Below are 21359 nucleotides of genomic sequence, written 5' to 3' on the forward strand. Positions count from 1 at the left end.
GAAACTTCCTAAGGTCCACTTGACTTCACATTCCAGGGTGTCTGGCTCTAGGTGAGTGATCACACCTTCGTGATTATCTGGGTTGTGAAGATCTTTTTTGTATAATTCTTCTGTGTATTCTTGCCACCTCTTCTTAATATCTTCTGCTTCTGTTAGGTCCATACCATTTCTGTCCTTTATCAAGCCCATCTTTGCATGAAATGTTCCCTTGGTGTCTCTAATTTTCTTGAAGAGATCTTTGTCTTTCCTGTTCTATTGTTTTCCTCTATTTCTTTGCACTGATTGCTGAGGAAGGCTTTCTTATCTCTCCTTGCTCTTCTTTGGAACTCTGCATTCAAATGTGTGTATCTTTCCTTTTCTCCTTTGCTTTTCACTTCTCCTCTTTTCACAGCTATTTATAAGGCCTCCTCAGACAGCCACTTTGCTTTTTTTAATTTCTTTTTCTTGGGGATGGTTGATCCCTGTCTCCTGTACAATGTCACCAACCTCCGTCCATAGTTCATCAGGCACTCTGTCTATCAGATCTAGTCCCTTAAATCTATTTCAAGTCAAGCCAAGTCAAGAGTGAGCAGCTTTTCTCTATTGGACAAGACAGGAGAACATAATCAGGAATAAAGTCCTGTCTTCCCCAGACCCCTTGCTTAGTTTTGGTTTTTTTGTTTTGTTTTTGTTTTATTTTTTCTACTTCTCCATCTTTTCTCTTCCACTAGCTTTTAGTTTAATGGCTTAGAACTACTTCAAATATCCTTAAAGACAGACAAGCACAAGAGTTAGTTAAATAAGAAATTTATCCGGGGGATCAGGTACTTTTTTTGTATGAGTAATAAGGACATGATCAGTAGCCTTTAACTTTCAGAGATCTTTCAGCCAGAATATTTGTTTTTGGTTGTTAACTAAAATTTTCTATCTTTTTAAGAATGTTGGTGCCATTAGGGAGTTTGTACGTATTTTTAATAGCTTTAAGTAGTTTTAAAATACAGATCTTCCTCCATCCAATTGTAAGTTGAAAATGCATTTAATATACCTCACCTACCGAACATCTTAATTTAGCACAGCCTGTCTCATACATCCTCAGAACATTTTCATTAGTTTCTGGGCAAAATCATCTACCATAAAGTCTGTGGTATAATAAGGTATTGAATGTGTCCTATAATTTATTGAATACTGTACAGAAGTAAAAAGACAGAATTGCTGTAAGTATGTTAGTTATTTACCCTCACAATCATCTGATTCACTAGGAGCTACATATAGCTCAATGCCACTAGCCACCATCACCAGAGAGTATCATACTGCATGCTGCAACCCAGGAAAAGATCAAAATTCAAAATCTGAGGTATGGTTTCTACTGAATGTGGATTGCTTCTGCACCATAATAAAGTCAAAAAATTTTAAGTTGAACCATTGTGAGTCAGCGATCATCTGCATTTCTTAATGATCTTTTAAGTGACCAACTGGTCATAAAATAAACTTAACAAATTATTAATGCCAAACGTATACATCAGCAAATTTGCACAAACTAGGATAAATACATCAGTTAAGTGACTCCAGTGCAGAATGTCTCTTGTCTTCCCAGTCTTTTACACAGAATTATGTTTTCTTTTTGGAATAATAGTGTAGTAACTTGCAAGGGTCTATCTATAACTATAAAGCGAAAGTGAAGTTTGCTTAGTCATGTCCGACTCTTTGTGATCCAATGGACTGTATAGTTCATGGAATTCTCCAGGCCAGAATATTGGAGTGGGTAACCTTTCCCTTCTCCAGGGATTGAACCCAGGTCCCCACATTGCAGGCGGATTCTTTACCAGCTGAGCCACAAGGGAAGCCCTAACAAAGATAAGTTTTTAAAATACGTTTTTAAAATGTGGTTCACTGAGGCCATCCTTCAGTCTGGCTTTGTAGTTTATTTCCAGGATAATTCAGAAACTTCCAAATGGGGGACTAGATTGTTTTAAATTAGTCACAGTTAAAGTTGATGAACAGTCAGGTTTGGGAGCCTCTGCTTGGGGTTTACAAAAAACTATTTCAGGTTCCCTTGCTAAAAAGTAGCTATAATGATAATATAGAAAGTGAAACTGTTAGTTGCTCAGTTGTGTCTGACTGTTTGCGAATCCATGGACTGTAGTCCACCAGCCTCTTCTGTCCACGGAATTCTCTAGTCAAGAATACTGGAGTGGTTTGCCATTTCCTACTCCAGGGATGATCATATGGAAACACTACCAAAACAATCTGAAAAATACAAATAAAGAAAAAATAAATGTTTTCCAGCTAATGATGACTTTCTACATTACTTGAATCCCAGATATTTAGGATTTCTAATTGAATATAATACTGTAAAGTCACTGAGAGGAAGAATTAGTTTATACCTTTTTTGTGTACTAAGCCTCCTTTTTAAATCCCCCAAACACTAGGGATGTAAAGCTTAAGAAAGGGGAAGACACTATCATTTATTGGCTGTGTTTGTATTGTCTATTGCATATATTCTCCTATAGTTTTTGCCTAACAACTATTGCCATTCTGTAAATTTTAAAAAACCACTGACATACAGATTGGTAAATGTTATTACAAAAAAAACTTAAATCGAGCTTTTATTGTGTGTCAGATATAGGACTAAGTTTTGAGGAAGCAAATTTAATGAGACAGGGTTCTGTCATAGATTAATTTTCATCCATTCAGTAAGTACACTATAATGTTAAAGGGGCCTTATTGAAATTTCTTATAGGGTACTGTGAGGTCACAAAGTTGAGTGGATCTTTGCAGAAAGGGTATGAAATGAGAAAACATTTCGAAAATAACTTTTGGGGCTGAAACATGAAGGTAGAGTTCACAAGGTGGACACAGGAAGAACTCCTCGACATAGTGGGAATGGTGAGCAGACACGAAGATATATAAACAGTCTGGCAACTTTGAGTACTTACAGGGCTGCAATAGGGAAAACTAGAGCCTTGGGATGCACAGCCAGAACGAGGATAGAGAGTGAAGTGAAGTCGTCTGGATTGTAGTGTGTGAGCAATGATGAGCCGCAAAAAGATATTAAGTACAGGAATAAGAAGTACTATGTCCCTGGTAGCTGTGGAGTAGAGCAGGATGGAAAAGTCAGATAGGAGACTCCAGTAGTTGAGGGAGGGACCATGAGGGCTTGAATGATGGACATTCCATTGGAGAAGGAAAAAAGATGTACTGGAGAGAGAGTGAAATGTATTGATGGTGTTATTTTGTAGAGGAAAGAAGAAAAGAAAACTGTTTCCTGATTTAGGTGACTGAATAGATGGTGGTGACATCAAGTTAGGAAATGCTTGGTGATGAAGAGGAGCAGAGTCAAAGGAAAGGTGATGTGTTCAGTTATGAACACCTGAGGTTAAGGATCCTGTGGGACATCCAACTGGATTTTGGAGAGAGCTGGAATATTGGGGATTGAAAGCTGAAACACAGGTATTTGTAAATCACTGGGAAGTAAGAAAGTGAGCAGGAAGTGAAAGGACGGAGAGAGAAAATGGTACCAGGGGAGAAATACTGAGATATAGGTGGCTTGAGGATAGTGGTGATTGCTTGCAATGGCAAATTTGAGAAATAGGAGGGAAGCTAAGAACAGGTAAATAGATTCCTGAGGAGCACAAAGGGTCCAATGGGGTCAAAGACATGTTTTGAGATAGAAGCTCTGAATTTTCACTGTGATTTTCCCTGAGGCAGACTGAGAAGGAGGGCACATAAATGTAAATCTACATTTAAAATATTTTAATCATATTATTAAAGATTTTAACAAGTAGTTTACTGTTATCTGTATCATTTTACTGACAATTTTAGGTGGTTGAATTCTGTACAGAAAAAAATCACAATAAAGAAGCCCCAAACCAGCAAAACACAAAATGTAATCTCCGAAGCACATGGGAAGTGATCCAAGATTCAGAGGATTTTAAGACAACAACTCCTATGACAACACAGCCACCCAAGCCCACCTTCTCATTGCTGCAGATTGGACAAAGAATTGTGTGTTTAGTCCTTGATAAGTCTGGAAGCATGACGGTAAGTTCAGTGGGTCTTGATCTTCTGGATGCTCATCTCATATTTCTATACGATATGATCTAGACCACAACTTGGAATTGACTGTGAATAAACACAACCCCAAAGGTCAGAACAGTTACAAGCATAATATTTCCATCAGAAAAGGCCACCTTCACTTTATTCAACAAAAATTCAGCATTAAGTGTCTCATTTGCCAAATAGCTTTCAATTTGTGAGCAAAGATTGATGAACTATATAGAATTAACCTTTTTTATATTTTCCTGACAATATGTACATTTATAAAACTATTTCCAGGGCATTGAACTAATGAACTAAAGCCAAACCTGGATTTAGCTTTTAGAGTTATTTATACAAAAGCCCTGAAATTGTATCCAAATATACTACTAAATATAAAGGAGAAATTTTCCTCCATAGAAGGATATGCCTTGAGTAAGCTTGTTGTTATTTACTCTGCACTGAGGCAACTACTTCCAAATTCCCTCTGTTCTGTTGTCAGTCTGCCGGTCCAAACCTAACCTGACTGTTTTTCTTCTGCTTTTCCATTTAGACTGGTAACCGCCTTCAACGACTGAATCAAGCAGGCAAACTCTTCCTTCTGCAGACGGTTGAGCAAGGGTCCTGGGTCGGGATGGTGACGTTTGACAGTGCTGCCTATGTAAAAAGTGAACTTGTACAGATAAACAGTGCCACTGAAAGAGAAACGCTTACCAAAAGCTTACCCACAACAGCCTCAGGAGGAACATTCATCTGCTCTGGGCTTCAATCAGCATTCACTGTGAGACAAGTTCCCCTATCATAGTTTGCCAATGTTTACAATTTATGTCTCCTAAGAAATTACCTTTTCCAGTGCCTCATGTCTAGCTGAATTAGACAACCAAGGGCAGAGCAATGGTCCAAATGATGCAGTAACACAGGCCCCCAAAACTATTGTTAACTAATTCATTCACACTTTTGTGTTTTTCTGCATCTATGCATTCATGCTTTTCTGCTTTCATTTGAAACATTCATGGTGTTACTTCTACATGCTGGGCACCGCAATGTGCCAGGTATTAAGAGTACCATGAGGACCAAACTTACCACACCTGCTGTCACGGAGCTTAAAATCTTACTGGGGGAAGATTCATTAACCTCATAGTCACAAAAATAAGTGTATAGTCATACACTAATGTGTGCTACGAGGAAAGGTACACAGGGATAGAAGAGCATATCTTCTCTGAAGAAAAAAGTAAACTCAGAGTTATGGTTACATTTTGAAGTAGCTTAACATTCCAAACTTTTGGGTATATAAGACCTTCTTTTGGGCAAGCAAATGGTTTAAGTTTGAAATAGGAGGGCTTAGGAACTGCGAGTCTAATTGTATTAGGGATGTATCCAAAGATCCCATCTGATCATCCAATCATGTCACTCCTCTACTTAGGTCTCAATCTCTCCCCATTTTCAACAAAGCTAAGTAAAATTTCTCAATCTAATATTTAATTCATTTTATAATATAGCCCCTGCGTACCTTTCCAGGCTTAAGTACCTGGGACTCTCTTCCAGGTATTTAGGCTTAAGCAAATTAGATTACCTGTCCTTTGCCAGCAGTTTCCACACTTTTGCCCAGCCAGGTTCCTATTTAATTTTTCGTCCCTCCTTTGTATCTCTGATCATATTTTTCCTTCACATATCCATCATAGACACTATCTATTTCTTGACATCTTTCCTGATCCTTTCAACTGTATAGAGTTTTTCTTTCTGAATCCTATGAACTTGTTTTCTACTTTTAAAAATATCTCAAGAGTTTTAACTCTTCTGTATTCTTTCCTGTCATGTCCTTTGCTCAAACAAAACTTGTTCCAATCCATGAATTATCTTTTAACTTCTGGCACAATATCTCTTATATAGAAGGTTCTCAATATATAAAATTAAATTAAGCTATTTGATTATATCAGATGCTTAAATGATCCAAATATAAATTATGATATTCTATATTTCTTAGAGGCTATTTAGTCCCATGAAATAAATAATAGGAGGCTGAGAGAGGCTGGCTGGTCTGTCTCAGAATCTCCACAGTGTCTTGGGAAAGTCTACCTTCTGCCTGCTTGGGGCACAACACATCAATGGGGCTATTCCCGATTTCCAAGCAGCAGCAGGAATATTTAGTTTTCAGCTCACATGTTTCATGTTGACAGTGGACTCAAGCATTCCCTCATATGCAGTCTGACCCTCTGGCCCTTTTATTCCACTTTGAAGATCAGTTCCCTAGAAGTGGATTTTACTGCATACACAGTCAGCTTCAAAACCCTTCTCCAGATGCCTTTGTGCACCTGGGTTCTCCTGCCTCTGCCACTTGCCCACATATTTTGATTAAAGAAGCAAGTAAGGGAGGGAAACTGATGCTGAAATCACTGACATGTCTACTGAACTCATGCTATACAAAACCCGAGGGGGAATGACTAATACCAGATGGCCTGATGGTGAAGAGGGAACTTCTGGTTCTGCATTTCCCACTGCGGTGGGTGAGAGAGTATGTGAGGCACACAATTGGAATTTAGATGCTCCTCCTGCCCTACAGAGCCCAGGTATGGGGTGGGAGGAGCTTGTGTGTGACCACACACGAGCAAAGGTGTGATGAGGTGACGAGGCAAAGGGCCTTGGATCCTGCCCTGTCTCAAGTTCCCTGCTGGCCCCTGGTGAGGACCCTGGTCAAGTATGGCAGTGGTGTCTGTTGAGCTGGGGCCACTGGACTTTATTTGCTTTCTTAGCTTGATCAGTGCCCATTGGTTTTCCACCAGCTGACTCACTACACGCTGGCTCTCAATGCTGGAACACAGCCCTGAGGACCCCATGTCCTGCATCTAGCCCTTGGGAGGTTGCACACCCCTTAGATTATAGGACAAGATAAATTGTTCTCTGGCCTGCCAGTTCTCAAGTCAGTTGATTGCCATTTCCCCTATGGATACTTGCAGACTTCTGCATGTTTTCCATGACACATAGCAATGATGGGGAGTGGGACAAGGGAATCCAAATTGAGCCCTTCCTCTGGCCTCTCAGGGGCTTCTCTGATGGCTCAGACAGTAAGGAATCTGCCTGCAATGCAGGAGACCTGGGTTCAATCCCTGGGTTGTAAAGATCCCTAGGAGAAGGAAATGGCAACCCACTCCAGTATACTTGCCTGGAGAATCCCATGGACAGAGCAGCCTGGTGGGCTACAGTCCATAGAGTCACAAAGAGTCAGACATGGCTGAGTGAGCCCTGCAGCTTGGTCAGACAGGTCTCAACCACAGCTGACAGGCTCCTGGGCTCCAGCCTTCCTCACATGACAGCAATCAGAGTTCTGCCTTCATCCTTTGTGGAGCAGCCCCCTCTCAAAAGGAGTGGGGCAGAAGTTTCCTCTGCTTTCAGCTTCTCTTTTAACCTACATAGAGTTTCTTCCCTTCCTGAGAGTCTGGTCCAGGGATTGGAGTTACTTAGAATTACTTGTTTCCTCTATGTCTGAGTCTCCCTTCCTCTTTTTAAGGGAAGGTGAACTCTTGCCTTCCTCTTCATAAACATTATGATTTTTATCTGATTTTCCTTCTTATCCAATATTGGCACAAGGTTTAACTTCTCTCTATCACATAAAAAACATAATCTGTGCCTCCCAGGAATAGTTGAGACATAGGTGTCATAAGACAACTAGGAACTAGGGATTAATAAGAACAAAATGTTTTGCTTTCATCAGAGGGGATATTAAAATTTTTAATAATTCATGTGAACTGCTGCTGCTGCTGCTGCTAAGTTGCTTCAGTCATGTCTGACTCTGTGCAACCCCATAGACAGCAGCCCACTAGGCTTCCCCATCCCTCGATTCTCCAGGCAAGAACACTGGAGTGGGTTGCCATTTCCTTCTCCAATGCATGAAAGTGAAAAGTGAAAGTGAAGTTGCTAAGTCGTGTCCAACTCTTAGCGACCCCATGGACTGCAGCCTACCAGGCTCCTCCGTCCATGGGATTTTCCAGGCAAGAGTACTGGAGTGGGTTGCCATTGCCTTCTCCACATGTGACCTGAGAACTGACCAATCAGAACCAAGGCCAGCCATAAACAGCTGGAATGGTAAGACTGATGGATACCAGGCAAGCTAAAATCTGCCATGAGTCTAATATGATAATAGTAATATATTAGTCCCCATTATTATCCCTATTAAATGAGAGTGGTTTCTGAAGTCATCTGGGAACCTCTGAAAGCCTGTCAAGGAGACATCATGTGAAAGAAACTAGAAAACCCTTCTTTTCTGCATCCCTAGAGCTGTCTATCCCTGGAACTGCCCTGTATCCCATTTTACTGAGCCTTCTCTGCAGCAGGCTAACCAAGGAAAAAAACCATTGTCAAGTTCCATGAATCTTGCTGATTTATAATTGTATCACTGCAAGACAGAGAGATATTTGACCATTCCCAGATACTTTTGTTTATTCCCTCTAGAATTTCTCTTCTCATTCCCTTTAATTGCAGTTTTCCCAATACTTTGGCTACCCTGAGTGTGACAACTCATGCTGAATTATGTCCTTAGGTGATTAAGAAGAAATATCCAACAGATGGAGCTGAAATCATCTTACTGACCGATGGGGAGGACCCCACTATAAGTGCATGCTTTGACGAGGTGAAACAAAGCGGAGCCGTCATCCACACAGTTGCCCTGGGGCCATCTGCAGCACAGGAACTAGAGGAGTTATCAAAAATGACAGGTGAAGGGTGACCTGCTGAGTCCCACTGTACTTTCTCTTCCACTGGACTTTGAGCTCCAGTGCACTGGGGAGTAGGGGAAGGGTAGGGCGAGGAGATATGGGGTTATCTTACTGACCAATCAGCTGCCCTTACCCCCAAATGACTTTAGAACTGGCTCCACTCATTTATTCTAATGCCTTGTTTCTAGGATTAGGGCAATCTGGAGAAGATGGGACCAGCATACCACTTGGGACTTTCTTCCCAGACACCTTATAAAGATCGGAAAGAATCTAATAGGTTAACCAGAAGCTATTCACTTCCAGTTGGCAGCTGACCAAGAGACCCTGGGGAGACAGAGGTCAAGCCACTAACTATATAATACCATGATACAAGTGCTCTGTTAGTAATAGAGGGTACAGTGAGCACAAAGAAGGGAGCCTCGACTTCATCTGGGGAAGAAGTGTACAGGAAGGTGACATCTGAACTGGGACTTGAACAAGAAGTAGCAGGGGAAAAACAAAGTGCCTGCTGATCCACACAGAAGGTCACTCTGAAAATATAGAATGTAATGCACTTTATTTGTAAAACATTCATATATTGTGCTTCACCTTCCATATGCACATGGTTAAAATAGATCCCACCTGAACTATTCTTCAGCAGAGTGGGGTTTTATTACTTTAAATTTTTTTAACCTAGGGCCAGAATTATGGATATCAATGCTGAGTTGTCCTCTGAGCCAGCTAAAACAACAGACTGCTCCTAACTGTATTTGTCTTAGGCTGGGATTCCGAGAAGCAGAGTCTGTGAAAGGGATTTGGGTGCATGTGATTTACAGAGGGAGAGCTCTCAGGTGAAAGGGTCAATAGGGCATAAGATCAGGCAGGGGAAGAAGCTAAGCACAGATGTGAATTAGGAGGCCAGCTGAAGCCTGACCTCACAGGAGGCTCTGGATCTAGAACTACAGAACAGATTTGGTCCAGTCTTCAAAGACAGACCATTGTACCACTGTGTCCATCAGTCAGTGGTTACAAAATGTCAGGGCAGGGCAGGGGTGAATGGGGCATGCTGTTCTTTAGCTAGGGTGGCCCCATTTTGTAAGGCAGTTTTCTGAAAAGGAGGCAGCTATATGCTGTTTGGCTAACACTCAGAGCTGCTAGGGAGAGAGAGATGCATTAGTCTATATATGGGGATCTGGGTGAGGCACCAACAGGATGATCAAAACATTCTCCTCAGATTTTAGATGTCACTAAGAGTTCAAAAGTGCATTAACATCAACTATCTTATTTCCACCTGTTCTAATAGGTGTAGACTACGTGGCTGGTATATCATCTCATGTTTACTACATATAATACTTTTCTATAATCATCACTTGTCAGTTATTTCTTGCTGCTGTAACATACACATTTTTTCTGATTTAAGAGAAAACTTGAAAGTCAAGCTTGCTAAGATTATGTGTAAAATAAGAATAAATCAATACGCTTGCAGTGAGGCTTAATGGCTCGTATGAAAGTGCATGACCTTTAAAACACAAGATTTATATCACTAGTTTTGGTCTATCAGGGATTCTTAACTGCTTTGCAGAGGGCTGAAGTAGCCAAATGACGATGTTGCTGAAGGATTTGTTTAGTAGGATTAAAATATTATTAATAGGATCAGTTTCTGAGTTAATCTGGACACCTATTTAATGTTAATCTATTAGTATTAATTCTTTAATAGCACAAAAGAGTATTTTGTGTATTTTATCTTAACAATTGCTAAAATGTTGCAAATATTTATTTTCTAGAAAATAACTTCTGATAACATAATTGCATTCTAGGAGGTTTGCAGACATATGCTTCAGATCAGGTACAGAACAATGGCCTCATGGATGCTTTCGCGGCCCTTTCATCAGGAAACAAAGCTGTCTCCCAGCACTCCATCCAGGTCAGAGTTCCTCCTCAGCTTTTCATGTTTATTAAAAACCATAGCCAGGATCGGGAGTTTCATGGTTATGAGTTTTAAGTTCCACATTCTTCTAGTAATGAACTAAAATTAAAATAGAAGCTTCAGCCTGATATTAGCCATTATTTCTAAGCAACAGTATTCCTTTAAACAAGGCAATCAGTGCTTCTAATTTGGAAACAATACTAAGTGACTTCCTCTTAGAAACCATCAACAGAAAATGTAATGGGTCCAAGAATTCTTTTTTAACATATGTTAACTAGCACCCATAGCAATATAATTGGCCCAGAATTTTCTTCCAAGTAGATCATCTCAATATAAATTATCTGGAACAACTGTTCAGGGATTACTTGGTCTTTTTTTTCCATTACCTCAAATCCCTGATATTTGTCAAGATTTTCCTATAAAGAATGGAAAGTGATTTGTACTGTGAAAAGCCCATGCGGTCAGTCCAGACACCTGGATCCTGTTCCTGGGTCTGTCATTAACCATGACCATGAGCAAAGAACTTCACCTCTCTGGACTTAAGTTCTCAGCCAGACATGAACCAGAAAAGTTCTGCAGTCCCTTCTGGTTCTAGAATTTCAAAAAAACAAAATTTTCTTTCAAAAGTCTTGGGACAATGAAAAATGGACAAATATATATTTTAAGTGCTCTTTCCTAATGGCTGTAAAAATTATTCATGTGAATCTTTAGAGTGAACAATCAGCACCACACCTGTGTGAGTTGTAACTTTTATTGTGAATGAAAGTAAAAACAATGTAAATCAAAGCCAAATAATGACCTACTGTATAGCACAGGGAATTCTAATCAATACTCTGTAATGGCCTATATGGGAAAAGAAACTATATGCGCTTCTCTGGTGGCTCAGTGGTAAAGAATCTGTCTGCAATGCAGGAAACATGAGTTCAATCCCTGGGTTAGTAAGAACCCCTGGAGAAGTAAATAGCAACCCACTCTATTATTCTTACCTGGAAAATGCCATGGACAGAGGAGCCTGGCGGGTTATAGTCCGTGGGGTCAGAACAAAGTTGGACAAGACTTAGCAACTAAACATAACATATGTATATGTATAACTGATTCACTTTGCTGTACTCCTGAAGCTAACACAACTCTGTAAATCAACTATACTCCAATAAAATTTTTTTTAAAAAGCCAAATAATGTCAGATTTCAAAACAATAGGCTTTTTAGTCTATCAGTGTAGCATTTATTCAGTCAAAGAATATAGCAGTGACACTCATTTACTAGTTCAGATTTAGAATATTAAACCCAAGAGCCTGGTTTGAACATAGGAGGAACATGTCTTAGAAAAGTAATTAAACTGATTAATGGGCAAGTTCACAGTCAGGCAGTTTCTGCCCATTATTTTTGTATTTAAGAAACCTAAAAGGGAGGGAGATTGAGACATGAGTAGGATTCATTTCCCCACCTATCATAAGAACAAGATCTAAGGGCCCTTGCTTTCTTCACATCTTAGATCATAATCTATTTTCAAAACTAGAAAGTTGGGTTCGATGACCAGACCATCTTATCTTCTAACAGATATTCATTTAATGACCATAAATAATTAACTAAGAGATAATCCTGAAAAATTATACTTTCTACCAAGTCTGGTTAGCCCTTCCCTACTTCAACCCGTGCTCCACAGCTCCTTCATTCTTCTCCATATAACAAATCAGCCTTGGGCATTGACTTATTTCACTTACCTTCACAGGGACTTCAATAATAATTGACCTAGGACTTAGTTATTTGCAATTCAAACAATCCAGATGTGGGTCAAAATAAGTCCTAGTTAATCCCCTTAAGGGTTTAAGTCCAGTAATAGGGTGAGATGTACAGTATACTAGTAGGTATAAAGCAAAACACAATCTGAGGATATCAAAGGATTGATAGAAACAAGATCCACTCACAGACTTAGAGAATGAAATTAGGGTTTCTGGGGGAAGGATGGGAGGAAGGAATAGTTAGAGAGTTTGGGATCGACATGTACACACTGCTATATTTAAAATGGACCTACTGTATAGCACATGGAACTCTGTTCAATGTTATGTGGCAACCTGGATAGGAGGGGAGTCTGGGGGAGAATGGATACATGTGTATGTATGACTGAGTCCCTGCATTGTTCACCTGAAACTATCACACCATTGTTCATTAACTGGCTATGCCCCAATACAAAATGGAAAGTTTTCAAAAAAAAGATTCTGTGGGAGATCAAAGGAGGGAGAGATTATTCTTTGCTGGTGAGATGAACATTGAGTGACTTTCAAATTGAATTTTGAAAGGTAGGTAAGGCTTAGACAAATGGAGATGAATGTATAGATTTCCAGGAAAAGCAGAGATTGTGGTAGTCAGAGAGTCAGAGATTCATGAAGATCATAAAAGGAAGTAGTCTTAGTGTCAGAATCAACATTATGGAAGCTAAGGCTGGAAAAGTCATTTATGATTGGATCATTAAAAAAAAGAATTGGATCATAATAGGTACTAAGCATCAAACCAAATTCTTAGGTACCATTGAAGTCTTTTTAATGGGGCAACTAATAGTTGGAGGCAAAATGGAAGCTATTATGTGATGGGAGCTGTATTCTCCAGAAAATAAAGAATTGTATACTTACTTTACAGCTTGAGAGTAGGGGATTAACCCTTCAGAACAGTCAGTGGATGAATGGCACAGTGACTGTGGACAGCACTGTGGGGAAAGACACTTTGTTTCTCATCACCTGGACAACTGATCTTCCCCAAATCCTTCTCTGGGATCCCAGTGGAAAGAAACAAGACGGCTTTGTAGTGGATACAAACACCAAAATGGCCTACCTCCAAATCCCAGACATTGCCAAGGTATGGACTCATCTTTTTTCCTTCTCACAGTTTGATAAGATATAATTTTTACAGAATAATCACAGCTTTTTAAATAATAGTGGTTGCTTTAAAAAAAAAAAATGTCAGTGTTGAATGAAAGAGAACAAGGAAAAATCTCCATTCAGTGGAAATTACTCAGTGTGACAAAAGTCTCTTCAGTTCAGTTGCTCAGTTGTGTCCGACTCTTTGCAACCCCATGGACTGCAGCATGCCAGGCTTCCCTATCCATCACCAACTCCTGGAGCTTACTCAAACTCATGTCCATTGAGTCAGTGATGCCATCCAGCCATCTCATCCTCTGCCGTCCCCTTCTCCTCCTGCCTTCAATCTTTCCCAGCATCAGGGTCTTTCCAAATGAGTCAGCTCTTCGCATCAGGTGGCCAAAGTATTGGAGTTTCAGCTTCAGCATTAGTCCTTCCAATGAATATTCAAGACTGATTTCCTTTAGAATGGACTGGTTGGATTTCCTTGCAGTCCTAGGGACTCTCAAGAGTCTTCTCCAACACCACAGTTCAAAAGCATCAATTCTTTGGCACGCAGCTTTCTTTATAGTACAACTTTAACACCCATACATGACTACTGGAAAAACCATAGCCTTGACTAGTTGGACCTGTTGGCAAAGTAATGTCTCTGCTTTTTAATATGCTGTCTAGGTTGATCATAGCTGTATCAAGAAAAAGGAAATCGGTGATACTTTCTCCAGGTATTAAAAGGAGAACCTTCAAATTACACAGCAGCTGATGCTTTGACATAATGAAAACTATTTCCTCTATTGATCCTGCTCTTGTGAAATGAATGCTACAATAAGGACACGACTTTCAAACCTCATTTTTCCCAACTAGAATTTTCTTGGCAGTAAGAACCATGTCATTAGTCCAAACATACCAAAGTTTTCCTTGACTAAGAAAGTATAAAAAACCTCCTTAGATCTACTTGTACTATACATATATCAGATGAGCTCTTTCTATAGTTGGCATTGAAGTCAGGTCTGTCACTTAAATTTATAAACTGGAAATGTCTCCTTTTTTTTTTTTTTTTTTTTGCTAGATTGGCATTTGGAAATACAGCCTACAAGCAAGCTCCCAAACCCTGACTTTGACTGTCACCTCCCGTGCATCAAGTGCTACTTTGCCTCCAGTTACAGTGACCTCTAAAGTGAACAAAGACACAGGCAAATTCCCTAGCCCTATGGTAGTTTATGTAAAGATTCACCAAGGAGCCAAGCCAATTCTCAGGTCTAAGGTCACAGCCCTGATAGAATCAGTGGACGGGAAAACAGTTACCTTGGAATTACTGGACAACGGAGCAGGTAACTACCCCAGGAACTGGACACATTTTTATTTTTCAGGAAACAACCAGGTAACAGCAAGAGGGCATATTGTAGTGAGGAGTCCAGCACTGGGGTTGTGGTTGGGAGAGCTGTCTGCCTCCCTACAACTCCTATACTTCAAAATGTTGGGAAACATGAGAAGGGCTTGGCTTTAGCTTCTATAAAGAGCAAAAAAGTTGTCAGTGGGTATTCCAACCCTCTCAGGAAAGGAAAGGAGGAAAATTAATAGCTATTTTGTATTAGGAGTTTGTGATGGATGGATGGATAGATAGATCTTCATTTCTTATCTTTACCACACACTTTTGAGGTATTATGATCTCTACATTACAGATGAAGAAAGAGGCTTTAACATTGGGAAAGCAGCAGAGATGGACTCAAGTATTGTTATATGCTACTCCCCATCTATGTGAATTTTATATTATCTTGCCCAAAGTGAAAAGTCTATTATTTTTATATTTAAGAAGTCTAACAGGGTGAGAAAAAGAAAATTCTACATTTATTTTAGAAGGAACTTGACTATTTACTATAAAACAAGTAACTTTATTAAAACAAATTCTGTAAATGAATTTCCTACCTAAACCTATCCTTGGTAAAAGTCATACATTTTAAGAAAATAATCATACAACACTTTTTTCTCACTAGAAACATACAGTAATTCAATTTGGTTCAACAGATACTTATTGAGTAGTTACTTTGTGCTATGTTGGATGTAACAGTGACACATGACTTGATCTCTGATTTCAAAAAAGAAAGACAATTCAGGAGGACAAGATGTATGCATTTGAAATTACACACACACAAAGTGGTAAAAGAAGTATAAGTGAAGTGAAGTCACTCAGTTGTTTCCGACTCTTTGCGACCCCATGGACTGTAGCCCACCAGGCTCCTCAGTCCATGGAATTTTCCAAGCAAGAGTACTGGAGTGGGTAGCCATTTCCTTCTCCAGGGGATCTTCCCAACCTAGGGATCGAACCCAGGTCTCCCGCACTGCAGGCAAACACTTTACCGTCTGAGCCACCTTATCCTTAATGCAGTCAAATCCTATTTCCCTCATTAATTCCTTCATTTCTCCGTCAAGGTGCTGATGCTACTAAGGATGATGGTATCTATTCAAGGTATTTTACAGCTTATGATACAAATGGTAGATACAGTGTAAAAGTGTGGGCTCTGGGAGGAGTCAACGCAGCCTCTCAGATGGTATCAGCCCAGCAGAATGGAGCCATGTACATACCTGGCTGGATTGAGAATGGTGAGTAATGTATAACAACATCCATGGCTTGAGTAAAAGGCTTGGAATCAAGGGAAAACCAAAACGTGAGGAGAGAATTGGTGCAGAATTAAATCAGAGCTTCTCAACCTTGCCATTACTGACATTTGGGCCACATAATTCTTTATTGTGAATGGCTGTCCTGTGCATTGTGAGATGTTCAGAAATACTTCTGGCCTCTATTTACTAGACATCAGAAGCATCCCTCACAGTCATGACAATCAAACATATGTCCAGACATCATTCACTGTTCTGGAGGTAACAACATAGCACCTAGTTAAACCATCAGATTGAATATAGATTTTGACTGCCTTGGTTCAATTCCAGACTTCTACCAGATAAAGTATTTTAAGTACTCTCTTGTGCTTCATCTGCCTACTTGTAAAACAGGTATTAATAGTAACTACCTCATGGAATGGTTATGATGAATAAATAAGAAAATGCATCTAAATAAGCTATTGCAGGTAAACAAGAAGCATTCAATAACTGTTTGTTTTTACTTTTAATAATATTTCAAAACATTTTGTAATCAAGCTCTTTATACTGATATAGGCGTGTCCACAGAATCAAAAAAATAACAATTCAGGTCTGCATCAATATCACCATAAGCACACTGTCTCCTTTCCCTCATCTCTTCTTCTATCAGACCAGGGAGAATAGCAGTCAAACCTAATAACAGACAAAACACTGAGCCCACATGTAAGGAAGTGGAGAAATTATGCTCCATGGAACAGACACTCCCATACCAATCTTCGTTATGAACACTTGTCCTTGAGAAGAGCTGGAATCAGATCTGAGACTGAGTCCTGGTAGGTTCCAGGACTTATTTTCCTTCAATATCCATTCTGTCCTGGACAAGTCTTGTCCTAGCTCTGGTGTATAGTGAGAACAGCTCTTCCAAGAAGCTTCCCACTGTCCTCTTTACTTGAGTGTGTACTCAGTAAAGGGAAGATTCTGAGATGAGTGGTATGCCCTCAAGCAAAGTTGATCATAGGGAAAAATGTTTTAAAAGATACTGTTGCTTTCAAAGCTCTTTTACATATTTCAGCTTATTCTCATTTGCTCTTCCTTTTGAATCAGGGAAAGAAGTCAGGAGGAAACTGGTAGATTGACTATATCTAGCAGTGTTATATTTATATTAGTATATCTCATTCTCCTAATTATGTCATTTTACAGATGGAGAAACAGAGACTAGAGAGGTTATCAATCCACATTACTAATAGTGATAGCATCTGGTTTGGCATCAGGAAGCTATGTTTTTCCCCCATCCCTTGATGAGCCTTAGTACCAAGAGAGACCATCTTTACTGGTGAATTGAACTAACCTTAAATCTCCTAAAGTATTCATCTAATCTTTGCCCAAGACCAGATTAATTGGTATAAAGATCAATCTGTCTTTACAGACAAAAAAATTATAAGGGCTAAAGAAGTAGAGTTTATGAGAAAGTAAAGTCTGAATAATGTAATATTAAGGTATTATAGAATATTTTTATTGAAAAGAAAGTCTAAGAACCCCACTGATTGAACAGGTCAGGGATTTTTAGAATTTCAGGATGACTTTTATACAAATTTTCAGCAAAAATTTGAAGCAAATTGGAATTGCTACATTAACTAGATTTCTATGCATTCATTGAGAAAATCAAGTCTTTCAAAAGCACACAATTTAGAACCCCTAACATAAAACGTTTTGTGAGAAACTACAACTAATGAGAAAGATAAAACACAAATATGGAGAGAAAGAGAAAAATTCAAAAAATAAATAATCAAGGCAATTCTTGAATCCCAGATAAATGATTAAGAAAAAAATAGGAAAGACATGAAAACCCACAGTATTACCTAGCTGGAAGAGACTACTTGAGGAAGTCTGAGAACGTTTAAAGCAGAGGTAGTATTTAAACTGATGTTGTGGCAGGTTAAGATTAGGATAAGAGAGTAGGATAGCAAAAACATAAGATAATGTGGAAGGTGGAAGGGAGGTTCAAGAGGGAAGGGATTTATGTATATCTATGGCTGATTCATGTTGACATATAGCAGAAACCAATACAATATTGTAAAGCAATTATCCTCCAATTTAAATTAAAAACATAAACTCACACAAAAAATCAATTCCAGGACAAGTGTATTTATAAAAAACAAATTGTGGAAGCTATCCCACTAAATATCCAGGAAATAAATATATGTGAGATAAAGAACTATGATTCTCTTTGCTTTTTCCCCTCTGATGTGACCTGATTTGGGAGCTTTACAACAAATAAAGTAAGTTTTGCACGTGGAAAGAAAAGGAAGCGTAAGAAGAGGGCAACTCAATGACAAAACAGAGGGAAGTATAGCCATTTCATGGTGTTATCTGTCTTAACTGAGGAATTTTTTAATGCAGGTGAAGTAAAATGGAATCCACCAAGACCTGAAATTAACAAGGATCAAGGCAAGCAAGTATGTTTCAGCAGAACGTCCTCGGGAGGTTCATTTGTGGCCACCGATGTTCCAAAGGCCCCTATACCTGATCTCTTTCCACCGTGTAAAATCACTGACCTGAAGGCAAAAATCCAAGGGGACAATCTCATTAATCTGACTTGGACAGCTCCTGGGGATGATTATGATCATGGAAGAGGTAAGCTGAACGTGGTATGGACCGTGTAAAGGAGTTTAGCAGCCAAGCAGAGGGGCAGAGTGTGGGAGGCAGGCAGGTGTGCTGTGATGCATGCAGAGGGCAGAAGGCAGGAGGGACCTGGAATGTCCTCTGAAATGACAGTTTAAGACTTTTAAACACGAGAAATTTGGAATCTGAACAACTGGCCTATATAGGTGTAAGATATTTCAACCAGGAATAGGTAATCCTCATTTTTTTTTCTGAAATCTTGCCAAGCTGTGCTTTAACAGACCTCATTTTCAGTAATGTCTCTTGGAGAGAACTGGGAATAGAGCATAGATACTCTGGAGCAGAGCTGTCCTTTGGAAGAAACCTCAGATTTTTTTCTCTCAAAGTATGGTCTGTGGATTGCAGCATGGGCATCACATGAATGCTCGTCAGAAGTGTAGAACTGGGTCTACTGAACCAGAATCTGCATTTTAAAATCCCTGGATGGTGTGTGTGTACATTCAAGTTTGAGAAGCACAAATAATAAAATAACAAGCAGTAATTATCTCCTCTCTCAGTCAGGTGCTATGGCCAGAAATAATTACCTAGGCTTTAAGTCAAGCCTGATCCAGTTTTACATTTATCACTCTGCCAGAATACAAAAGGGCACAGGATATAAAAATTAAAATGTAAAAAAGAAAAGATACTAATGCTTATAAAAATGGACCATAAATTTCATTTATTCGTTGGTATTTTATAGGATGGTGATATTGTTTCTAACAGATTTTTAAAAACTTTGACTTGAGGATTACAAATCACATCCTTTTTTTAAATTATGTTTTAGCTGACAAGTACATCATCAGAATAAGCACAAATATTCTTGAGCTCAGAGATAAGTTCAATGAATCGCTTCAAGTGAACACTACTGATCTCATCCCAAAGGAGGCCAACTCAGAGGAAGTCTTTGTGTTTAAACCAGAAACCATCACTTTTACAAATGGCACGGATCTCTTCATTGCTATACAGGCTGTTGATAAGGTCAGCCTGAAGTCAGAAATCTCCAACATTGCGCAAGTATCTTTGTTTATTCCCCCAGAGATTCCTCCAGAGCAACCAAGTCCTTCTCTTCCTTGTCCTGATATTAATATCAACAGCACCATTCCTGGTATTCATATTTTAAAAATTATGTGGAAGTGGCTAGGAGAATTACAAATTTCCTTGGGCTGAGTTTTCCTGAGATAAATCATTCATCCTTCTTTTGATTATAAAAATTAATAAAATGTATTTTAGACTTCCTGTATGAGGCAATTTAATGAAATAAAATACCAAAAACTGGATACATATGCATAAGAAGTATCTATTCAAATCCAAAAATTTAATCATTGCTCACTTATTAATTATTTGAGTACATAAAGAAGGGGTGCTTACATCAATAAATGGAAATATGTTTAATTTGATTTGAGGAACTTTGCCAGTTATAAAATAACATGTAATTACATTGAAATATGCCAGAAATGCCCAACTAGGTCAAACTATTTAAATATAAAAGGCATGTTCAATATTATATAGTAACATAAATGGGAAAAGAATTTGAAAATGAATAGGTACATGAATATGTATAACTGAATTACTTTGCTGTACATCTGAAACTAACACATTGCTAATCATCTATACTCCAAAACAAAATAAAAAGTTAAAAATAAATAAATAAATATAAAATTCATGACTTGTTATAGAAGAGATTTGGACCAACATTACCAGGATTATATATTCCTTTTCTCTAGATTTGGGCAAAGATGATGCATTTAAGAAAGAGATTGCATTGTAGCTTCCCTGGTGGTTCATCTGGTAAAGAATCCTCCTGCAACACAGGAGACCTGGGTTCAATCCCTGGGTTTGGAAGATCCCCTGGAGAAGGGAATGTCTACCCACTCCAGTATTCTGAACTGGAGAATTCCATGGACTGTATAGTCCATGGGGTCGCAAAGAGTTGGACATGACTGAGTGACTTTCCCTTTCACGTTGCATTGTAGAAGGAAATAACAGCATGGTAAAGTCTCCAAAGGCACAGAAATGTATGCAACGTGCATGCAATTATGAGTCAAAGATGCCTAAAGCCACAGTGGTGGCACATGCAGTAGAAAAGTAGATTCAGGCCAGGTGTGAAGGAAAGTGATTGAGAAACATTTACTCTATACTTTGTGCCAGCTGTTCTACTGATTCCTTATATGCATTATCTTATGTAATGCAATTAAGTTCATTCAACAAATATTCATTAGCTGACTACTATATCCCAGGCTTATGCTAGTCCTGCATACAAACAGATGAGTATTTTTCTTACAGGCAATAAGGAACACGTGAGAATAAATCAGGAGTGCTATCTCTGACTGAGTAGTGTGGGGAGGGGGGTTTTGGGGACTACGAGAAGGACTAAACAAAGCTGGAAGAGGCTACGGTCATGACAGATGAAAGGGGGAGGGGAAGAAAGGGAAAAAGGACAAATAGACTTAGCAATATGATAGTTCCCATCAAGGACTAACCAAACATTCCAGTGCCTCCAAGGGCAAGTATTCTTGTAAAGTTGTTTCAAATTCCCAGTTTATTAGCATAATGAGTTTAATGTTCAAGTGACTGTCTGAAAACAAACCATCTAGAAGATTGTTTCTACATAGACTCTAGAGTT

At 39.0% G+C, this 21359-nt stretch overlaps 1 protein-coding gene across 1 annotated transcript in view; it reads left to right on the top strand.

Annotated features, from left to right (window-relative positions):
• The window catches only part of CLCA1 (chloride channel accessory 1), a 35172-nt gene extending 15140 nt beyond the window's left edge, over window positions 1–20032 (top strand). Inside the window, exons 6-14 of the mRNA XM_055402381.2 lie at window positions 3802–4020; window positions 4568–4795; window positions 8549–8723; window positions 10520–10626; window positions 13266–13481; window positions 14550–14811; window positions 15911–16081; window positions 18476–18709; window positions 19521–20032. Coding sequence (XP_055258356.2) covers window positions 3802–4020; window positions 4568–4795; window positions 8549–8723; window positions 10520–10626; window positions 13266–13481; window positions 14550–14811; window positions 15911–16081; window positions 18476–18709; window positions 19521–19903 — 1995 coding nt within the window. The 3' untranslated portion in view covers window positions 19904–20032. The remainder of the gene's footprint in view (window positions 1–3801; window positions 4021–4567; window positions 4796–8548; window positions 8724–10519; window positions 10627–13265; window positions 13482–14549; window positions 14812–15910; window positions 16082–18475; window positions 18710–19520) is intronic.
• Window positions 20033–21359: the final 1327 nt, after the last annotated feature.

This window comes from Moschus berezovskii, chromosome 4 (genome assembly GCF_049115385.1).
Source record: "Moschus berezovskii isolate FMDL1 chromosome 4, NW_MosBer_1.0, whole genome shotgun sequence".
NCBI classification, from domain to species: Eukaryota; Metazoa; Chordata; class Mammalia; order Artiodactyla; family Moschidae; genus Moschus; species Moschus berezovskii.